Genomic DNA, 10,586 nt, shown 5'->3' on the forward strand with positions numbered 1-10,586 from the left:
CGGGGAGAGACGTACGGTCATGGCTAACTTTAACTGAGGCTAGAGGGCTGCAATTTGGTATGTTTGATGATTGGAAGGTGGGTGATCAACATATCAATTTGCAGCCCTCCAGTCTCAGTAGTTTTTAAGATCTGAGGGCGGACAGAAAAAGTGCGGACAGACAGACAAAGCCATCTCAATAGTTTTCTTTTACAGAAAACTAAAACTGGGAACAGCAGTGTTATTATTACTAGTAACGTAGGCGAAATTAATATTCAATTTAAGATCGAGTGCAGGCATCCCCATAACAGCACAGCGATATGCTAAAAGGCACATGGAACTAAATAAGGACCATAAATCTACAAAGGATTCAAGACAGTTTGACATTACAGGGACAAATTATGAGATACGAGTAATACAGCATCCTTCCCTGAATATACAAAGCACTCCCAGAGAGAACCAGTTTTTGTGCACTCTTATTGCGATGGCCTTATTCAGAAGGTAAACTAATTTTCAGTGAGGCAGATAGCTTTCAAGGGACACAGGAGTTATGAATGATAGCAGATGTTTTTTATCGACATAAAGCTATTGAAAGATACCTGCAAAATGCATATCTAAGTCATAACTGCCGCTGTCAGAAACATTAGACGGAGAACAAAAGATCTGAAGCCTAAATCGCGTCTTACGAACGAAATGTAACTTTCTCGCAGGATTAATTCATATATTTTCAAATGCTAACACCAAGCATCGTTAAATATCCAAATAAACAGAACGATCAAGATTACTGATGAGCGAAGTCTGGGTGTTACTGTCTACGCCTGATACCCCAACGAATACCAGAGGTCTCTGCTTAGCTTATACTTCATTTCGTTTGAATAGGGGCTTTCTCGGGGTTGGAAGAGGGTCGGGGCGAGATAGATGTATGACTATAAATATAAGATTTGCTTTCACGTCATACTGTAAAGTACTGGTGTTACGGGAATTGGACATTATACCCAGTGACTGCAATACATCTCTATAAAGCCTAACAACTTCTTACAAGCTTGTTGTTCAGGTAAAGAGTCATTTCGCTACAAAATTTAAACATTACATTGGCTTCTTAAAAGCTACGCTGTGAAACACTAGGAGTAGAGGAAGTGGCTCTAAAGATGATGATGTACATTGCATATTATCCTTCAGCAAACTAAAACACCTTGTGCTTGGTAAAGCAAACGTCAGATCTATAATTATTAGTAAAGGTAGCTCCTGGTCTATAACTAATTTTGTCTAAGCTTATTCAAGTCCTGAAAGATATAAGGGCACAGTATCCATGAAAGAGTCTAACAATCAACTGTTCTGTGAATTCTGTGAAAAGAAAAGTGAAATAAAGCTAAATCCTGGTCTATAATTAAGTTTGTTTGAAGCTTATTCAAGACCTGAAAGATATAAGGACACAGTATCCTTGAAAGAGTCTAACAATCAACTGGTCTGTGAATTCTGTGAGAAGAAAAGTGGAGTTTTGGAAGTAAAAATGGAGCAATAAGCACAAGAGCCACTGTCATAATTACTACGGTCAAAGGGGAAGAGTAAAAAAATAAAGGCCTAACATCAACAACAGAAGGTTTTGCCTCATGTTCCTTTCTCATTAATGGCCAGTTTTCGATGTCTCAGAAAAACACCATTGTTAATGGTTGCTCAAGTTGCACTTGGTGAGAATATCAGATGACTTATGCAACAGCCGTAGGCAGAGAGAGAGAGAGAGAGTGAGAGAGAGAGAGAGAGGCAATAAAAAAAAGATTTAAGAGAGCCGAGAAGGACAGAGAAGTGTTAAAAAAGGGGGAAAAAGAGCCCAAGAAACGGGGACACAAGAAGGAAAGGAGGATTACAGGAGGGAGGTAAAAGAACATGGAAAGGATATCAGAAGGTGGTCATATGAGGAGGGAGGGGAGGGGAGGGGGGAGGGGAGGGGGAGGGGAGGGGGGGGACGGGAGGGGTGGGGTGGGGTTGAGTGGCTAAGATGGGGAGGTGAGCTCCTCACGAAAACTGAGGGGTAAGGGGGAGGGGAAATGGAAGGGGGTCAGGGGTAGGTGAACGATATGTGGGGGAGATGTAACGCTGAAGATGATCTATACATATATAAAGGATGTGTGCCATCTGCCCCAGGTCATTCGGAGCTCCAGCAAGCTTGAGACACAAAGGTTGGTGGGTCACTGTGTTAATATACTTTGCTACCGTTTCCGTTCGATTACAAAGATTTAGTGGTGTTTCGCGTTCGAGAGAAGCTTGTCATGGTTCTCTCTCGAAAAAAAAAATAGAAAGAAAGAAAAAAAATTTATGAAAGTGGTTCTTCACAAGGGAAAGAAGTGAATCATTAACGATAATACAAAATTCAGTAAAAGTGAAAAGGAAATGGTATTGGGAAATATAGTGGGTTATCTTGTGATGTCACAAGATATTAGTTATTTTACGATTAATTTTACTCTGAACTTTTCCTCCGTATCAAATATTCATGTAAATATTTGCAGGGATTGGAAAATAAGTTAAAGAACAAAAATGCAACGAAAATCAGTTATTTTGATTACAGCGAAATATTCCATAAAAGCTGAAATTCCCTGTTGAAGATTCAATAGGTTAATGTTTATTTAAACATATACGAGTATACATATATATATATATATATATATATATATATATATATATATATATATATATATATATATATATATATATATATATATATACCAAAAATCCTCAAAGCAAATCGAAAGAAGACTCATTAGAAATAGCAGGAGTGAAAACAGCTTTTAAAAATCTCAATAATTACATTGCAGTTAACTTTCAAACTTCTGTACAGAGAGAAAAAATGTATTTTGAATACCTTAAAACCTGCGAAGAAGAAAATTCTGAGCCAGATTGATTACCATTCACTGATAAAATCGAAAATCATCCAAAAATTTTCATATTGCAGATAACTAAAAATACTCCACAAGAGAATTATCTATTTGAGATTCCCAGGCAGGTGACATCGAAGAAAAATTCTAATACGAAAATTAAATGCCGGAAGTGTGGGATTAATTTTTTTAATTAACTGTTATACGTTTTTTTCACAGGGGGTCAAGGGAATGTGGATGCAATTTCATTAATATAACTAATTTTTTTACGGGAGAATCGAAATTAAATCAGTGTTTCGAATTACCCTAGTCTTTGTGAAGGCTCGTGTCAATTTGCAATTTTTTTTTTTAAATTATAGTTTTTTGGCAGAATTTCATGCTTTCGAAAAGCTCTGAGAATGAAAGAGTATAGAGTAATTCAAACCTAGAATAATGTGAAATCTAAAATAAGAGGTAAAATAAATATGAAATGTGATTAAATAATACACAAAGTTGAAACCAAAAGAATTCGTTTACATATTATTATAAAGAAACAACGATCAGCTTTCTTGGAGAGTAAATATATATATATATATATATATATATATATATATATATATATATATATATATATATATATATATATGTGTGTGTGATAAATTAAAACTAAAATCTTGTCACCGCATTTACTGTATCGTTCGTGAATATATTTTAAACTTTGAATAGAGACTATGCTATTGGAAACATGCACTAATAGGACTAAGGAACATTTGCTGTTAATTTAATTAATATTGGATAATTATTAATTGCATATATATATATATATACATGTATATATATATACCGTATATATTTATATATATATATGTGTGTGTATATGTATATATATATATATATATATATATATATATATATATATATATATATATATATATATATATATATATATATATACATACATATACAGTATATGAGCAGATGCCTATGGGACGAGCAATCTAAAGTCCTTTTCTAGCCCAGGACCGAAGTAAACAAATCAAAGGATGCAAATGGAAGAAGAGTTTTTCCTCATTAAAACAGTAAGGAGCATAGAAGCAGGAGTTCCAAAGCTTGGTAGAAGAAGGTAAAAACAAAAACCAATCACTGATCCGTGCTGTACGTGAGTTACAGACTTCCACGGAGCAAATGTGGGAAGATATGGCTTGACGTGTGCGACGAGGCCTTGTGAGTACAGGAGGATCGACTTAACAGTGACCGAAAGAAATTTTAACTATAAGAAAGAGAGAGAGAGAGAGAGAGAGAGAGAGAGAGAGAGAGAGAGAGAGAGAGAGAGAGAGAGAGAGAGAGAGAGAAAGAATAATTGTGTAAAGTGCGAAATTATTCACTGAAGGCAAATATTTAGAGCACATATGTAATTATAGTGTCAACTTATTTCCATGCTACAACACACCGTTTTATGTACAAGCTATAGAACAGAGCTAGATGTTCTACTCAGTGATGGAAGATACTAGAGTCAAAATCCAGGTGGCAAAAAAAAAGGAAAACAGATTGCATAGAAAAGAAATGAATCGGGCTGACCCACTTGTGTCCTTTTTGGCTTTCTGTAAAAGAAAACTATTGAGATGGCTATTTGTCTGTCAGTTAGCACTTTTTCTGTCAGCCCTCAGATCTTAAAAACTACTGAGGCTAGAGGGCTGCAAATTGGTATGTTGATCATCCACCCTCCAATCATCAAATATATCAAAGTGCAGCCCTCTAGCCTCAGTAGTTTTTATTTTATTTAAGGTTAAAATTAGCTATGATCGTGCGTCTGGCACCACTATACCAACAACACATGCCACTACCGGGCGGTAGCTGAAAGTTTCATGGGCAGCGGCTGAGAATTTCATGGGCCGTGGCTGAGAATTTCATACAGTATTATACGCTGTACAGAAAACTCGACTGCGTCGAAGAAACTTCGGCGCATTTTTTACTTGTTTATTTATTGCAGTGTCTTGACGGATGCTGTCCATTTCTGAGGAAAAACTGAGACTTCTGAAGTTAAAGAAGTTGGACAGCTAAGCAGGAAGACGCCAATGGGACACGGTGGGTGGAATGTAAAAGGCAGTAAGTCATGCAACTGGGGCCGAAGGGGCCCATTCCTTGAGGTCCCAACATTCTTTTGTTTGCCTAAACTGAGATCCATGCACCGGTCACTTAGTTGACTGTCGTTGGTCGCAAATAAGGTGAAGAAGGACCTCATCCCAAAATATTAGGGGAAAACCGGAAGGGGAAAAGTTCAAAGGTGAAAATTATGATAATAAAGATAATTATAATCGAAGTACGCAATAAGACACGTACTTCTCTACCGTATGTACGAAAAAAAAAGTTTTAGGCAGAAGAAATCGTCTACTTTTATATTCAAAAGAAGAAACACATTCAGAGGAAGAAACAAACTCACTGCACACATCCGGTTTCGAATTACCTAGATTCTGCTTGCGCAAGCACTCACTCCAGCAGATGAAGACTTATCAAGCAGCAACTGGTTATGAAATTTCTTCTTCATTCGTCATAAACAAGTTCCTTCGGAGCATTCTCCATCTTGAAAAGAGGCAAATAACCTCTCCAATTTCAGTCAATACCTTCTCCATCTTGAAAAGCGGCAATTCATCTCTTGCATTTGAGCAAACAAATATCTCCCGTCCCAAAATGAGATTTATTCTAGTGACAAACTCATTCAAGATTCGAAGTCATGTTGATTCACAGGCTCAGCCTTTAAATATCTGTGAGTTGGGAGTGCTTTGTTTATTTCCTGACCTAATTGCATCAAGATGGACTATTTTTTTTTTATTTGTGCTGTAAGAAAAACACATAGGCTATGAAACAACAACGATAATGTTAATTAGAAACCAGCAAGAACTTTCTGAGCAAATCTACAGTTATTGTTAGAATCTACAAAAGATATAAAACATGGAGTTTATCACATGCAGATTTGTTTATATTAAAACAGATAAACAATGCGCCGAAGAAACTTAGGTGCAATCGAGTTTTCTGTACAGCCGCGTCAGCATACAATCAAAGCCACCGAAAACAGATCTTTCTTCAGGTAGTCTCGATGTAATGCTGCATGAGCCGCGGCCATTGAAACTTTAAACATGGCCCGGTGGTGGCCTAACCTATATCGTTGCCAGAAGCACGACTATGGCTAACTTTAACCTTAAATAAAATAAAAACTACGGAAGATCTGCGGGCTGACAGAAAAAGTGTGGATAGAAAAAAGTGCGGACAGGATAAAGTGCGGACGGACAGACAAAGCCGGCACAATAATTTTCTTCTACAGAAAACTAATAAAAAAAGTAACCGAGTTAATGTTTATGTTGTTCTTGTAAACGATATATTTGCTGATTTTTCGAGCTCAGGAGCAGATTAACATTGGGCCTGTTCACTACGCGATCGGTGCACACGACACCGTCAGCAGCACCACACTAATTCACATTAAGGTGAAATGCCATGTAGCAGATAAGGAAATCTTTACTATCGTTATTATTATTTTTGTTATTAGTATTATCATCATTACTTATCTGACCTGATTCCACGATCACAGCGCCGTACTTTCCTAGATCTCACTGACCTGCAAATACATTTCGGGAAAATGATGATAATGGTTGTGAAGGTAATGTACTGTACTGCTTTCGTGTCTATTCTTAACCATATCTATCAGTCAGAGAGAGTCTCTCTCTCTCTCTCTCTCTCTCTCTCTCTCTCTCTCTCTCTCTCTCTCTCTAGATTTTTATCAAGCTATGTAAATTGAAAATAGAAAAAAAAAATTTAGTTACCAAACCGTTTTGGAGTGTCTTCAAAAAATGCTTTCCAGAGAACAGTTTTGTCACTTTTACGCAAGTTCTGAATGTTGATGTTTTTCTTTGGCGGTATCGCTATTGGTTTTTCGGCTGTCAGACATGCGACATTATTTGCCTGTTTATAAAGTAACTTTCAAATGATAAAATATGATTTCTGAGTCCTATGTACTTAAAGCATTTTGTTGTTGAAATATTAGTTTTACTTAACATAAAACAGACCTGCGACCTGGGAAAGTAAATATAGGTCACTTCCGATTGTGTGCAGTGAGTGTGTGTTTTGAAAAAGAATGTCTACAACAATAAAACAATTGGATTATTTTAAAAAAATATATATATGTACTTTATTGTTTTCAACTGTATTCAATTACATTTCTATCGTTTTTGGCTTCACTTTGATCTATTTTCAATTTTCGTAATTATATTGGGTGGCAGCTTGCTTTCGCCTCTTTTAATAAAAATAGCAGTAAATTATGAAAATTAATAATGTGTAGATTGTCATTAATGGAGATTTTGCATAATAGGGAGTATGGTCCCATGGCTTGCAAATGACGATTAAATGGCTGTCTTTGGCTATCAAGTAAAATTGGTTGGGTACTTTGAGCTGCCAAATAGCTTCTAAATAATTTGTTGTACTTTATTAAAAGTGACCATTAGCTAGTTATGTTCCCTTTGCTGCAAAAGGCTGCTAGGTAATGAGGTACAATGATGTACCAAATGACCACTAGATAGTTCGGTGTCATTAGACGACAAATAATTACAATGGAGCAAAAAATGACCACTAAATAGTTAGGTGTCGCAAGATGCCAAATGACTACAATACAGCTACAAATGACCACCAGACAGTTAGGTGTCATAAGATGCCAAATGGCAACAATAGAGCTACAAATGACCACTAGATAGTTAGGTGTCCTAAGATGCCAAATGACAGCAATAGAGCTACAAATAACCACTAGATAGTTAGGTGTCCTAAGATGCCAAATGACAGCAATAGAGCTACAAATAACCACTAGATAGTTAGGTGTCCTAAGATGCCAAATGACAGCAATAGAGCTATAAATGACCACTAGATAGTTAGGTGTCCTAAGATGCCAAATGACAGCAATAGAGCTACAAATGACCACTAGATAGTTAGGCTAGGTGTCCTAAGATGCCAAATGACAGCAATAGAGCTACAAATAACCACTAGATAGTTAGGTGTCCTAAGATGCCAAATGACAGCAATAGAGCTACAAATGACCACTAGATAGTTAGGTGTCCTAAGATGCCAAATGACAGCAATAGAGCTACAAATGACCACTAGATAGTTAGGTGTCCTAAGATGCCAAATGACAGCAATAGAGCTACAAATGACCACTAGATAGTTAGGTGTCCTAAGATGCCAAATGACAGCAATAGAGCTACAAAAAACCACTAGATGGTTAGGTGTCCTAAGATGCCAAATGACAGCAATAGAGCTACAAATAACCACTAGATAGTTAGGTGTCCTAAGATGCCAAATGACAGCAATAGAGCTACAAATGACCACTAAATAGTTAGGTGTCCTAAGATGCCAAATGACAGCAATAGAGCTACAAATAACCACTAGATAGTTAGGTGTCCTAAGATGCCAAATGACAGCAATAGAGCTACAAATGACCACTAAATTGTTAGGTGTCCTAAGATGCCAAATGACAGCAATAGAGCTACAAAAAACCACTAGATAGTTAGGTGTCCTAAGATGCCAAATGACAGCAATAGAGCTACAAATAACCACTAGATAGTTAGGTGTCCTAAGATGCCAAATGACAGCAATAGAGCTACAAATGACCACTAAATAGTTAGGTGTCCTAAGATGCCAAATGACAGCAATAGAGCTACAAAAAACCTCTAGATAGTTAGGTGTCCTAAGATGCCAAATGACAGCAATAGAGCTACAAATAACCACTAGATAGTTAAGTGTCCTAAGATGCCAAATGACAGCAATAGAGCTACAAATGACCACTAAATAGTTAGGTGTCCTAAGATGCCAAATGACAGCAATAGAGCTACAAATAACCACTAGATAGTTAGGTGTCCTAAGATGCCAAATGACAGCAATAGATCTACAAATAACCACTAGATAGTTAGGTGTCCTAAGATGCCAAATGACAGCAATAGAGCTACAAATGACCACTAAATAGTTAGGTGTCCTTAGATGCCAAATGACAGCAATAGAGCTACAAATAACCACTAGATAGTTAGGTGTCCTAAGATGCCAAATGACAGCAATAGAGCTACAAATGACCACTAGATAGTTAGGTGTCCAAAGATGCCAAATGACAGCAATAGAGCTACAAATAACCACTAGATAGTTAGGTGTCCTAAGATACATATGACCACTAGATAGTTAGGTGTCCTAAGATGCCAAATGACAGCAATAGGGCTACAAATGACTTCTAGATAGTTAGGTGTCTTAAGATGCCAAATGACATCAATAGAGCTACAAATGACCACTAGATGGCCAGGAGTATATCTAAATAACTACTAGATAGTTAGGAATCTATCTCCAAATAATTGCTAGACAATTGGTGTCTTTCTGCAAATAACTACAATATAGTATGGTGCTATGAAATAACGAAAAACTAATAGATTGTCAGGTTTCTCTGCATATGAGTACCAGATAGTTAGGAGTCTCACTGAATATAACTACTGGATAATGACTCTTATTAATTTCCAAATGACTCGAAGACAGAAGTTGTATTTAGCTAACAAATGATTCCTGGAATGTAGGCGTGTATTCAGGTACTGCACAACTTCTGGGTAGTTAGATATCTGTCGATAGCAAATGAAAACTAGATAGATAAGTATCATTAACCACTTTAAAAGAAAATTCAAATAAATGTTTAAAAATCAATGGAATATGGGTTGGTCAACTTACTATAAAACCAACATCCATTAAAATAAAGGTAAACAAACATAAAGTAAAGGGAAGTGAAAGATTTCATTTCCAAACAGGTAACAAACAAATATCACGAGTTTCATCCAAGACGCTGTAAAAATAACCAGCTTAATAAGAAATCAGACAATATCATAAAAATACAATTGAAGCGTGATGAGCAATATTGAACATACACTAAAATCTAGAACAGAATGTAAGCGATAGAGTCCAACTGAAAATTGTCTTTAAAAGTATATTGACAATGCATTACACACAGTGCATGTGCAGGAAATTCAATTTAATAACTGTATGAGAACTTATGTCCACGATGTTAGGGAATAGTAACGGTATTACACTCAACTGTCCTATGGTAATCTACTGCGCATACAAAATAAGGCTCTTTCCTAGTTAGTGACCCCCAAAGGTATTAACCCGGTATTTGTCCACATTTGCGGCGCGTTTGGTGCAAAAGACTGTAAATATCTGTAAATATCGTAAAGATAATGACCCCCAAGAAATATTAGCCCTAGATAACAACCCCCGAAAACCCTTGGGGGTCACTAACTAGGAAAGATCCCAAAATAAGCACTATTCGTACTATCGTGCTTACAATTAGGATTGCGCGAATGATGAAGACTGTGAAGGTGATATCATATTTTATTTTACTTTATTTATCACAATATCAATTTTAATATATTGTTTTCTGGAATATACTGGGACGCAAAAACAGGCACACCGGTAGTGAGGTAAAATAAAAGAATCTTCGCTGAATATGACAAATATGTCTCACGGACAAATAGCAGAAGTGATTAAGGGAACCCAGATTCAGGCAATGATATTATTTGAGCCCAAAGAATATGAACATCAATGGGGTCAGTACGAATGTTAGTATGATGCCTAAGAGTATCCAATTAAAACTGGAAGGAAACGTTTGCATAAAAACATAAAGTTTTAGCAGAATATATTTACTCTTTCCTTGATTATCTCGCAAAGGAGAACAACGAAAATACAACTCTAAGGAAA

At 36.4% G+C, this 10,586-nt stretch overlaps 1 protein-coding gene across 1 annotated transcript in view; it reads left to right on the top strand.

Moving 5' to 3' along the window:
* The first annotated feature begins 2,030 nt into the window (after positions 1–2,030).
* LOC136828703 (uncharacterized) overlaps positions 2,031–10,586 on the top strand; it is a 40,247-nt gene continuing 31,691 nt past the window's right edge. The window contains exon 1 of the mRNA XM_067086835.1: positions 2,031–2,156. Within this exon, the coding sequence (XP_066942936.1) occupies positions 2,080–2,156 (77 nt within the window). The 5' untranslated portion in view covers positions 2,031–2,079. The remainder of the gene's footprint in view (positions 2,157–10,586) is intronic.

This window comes from Macrobrachium rosenbergii, chromosome 43, assembly GCF_040412425.1.
Source record: "Macrobrachium rosenbergii isolate ZJJX-2024 chromosome 43, ASM4041242v1, whole genome shotgun sequence".
Lineage (NCBI taxonomy): Eukaryota > Metazoa > Arthropoda > Malacostraca > Decapoda > Palaemonidae > Macrobrachium > Macrobrachium rosenbergii.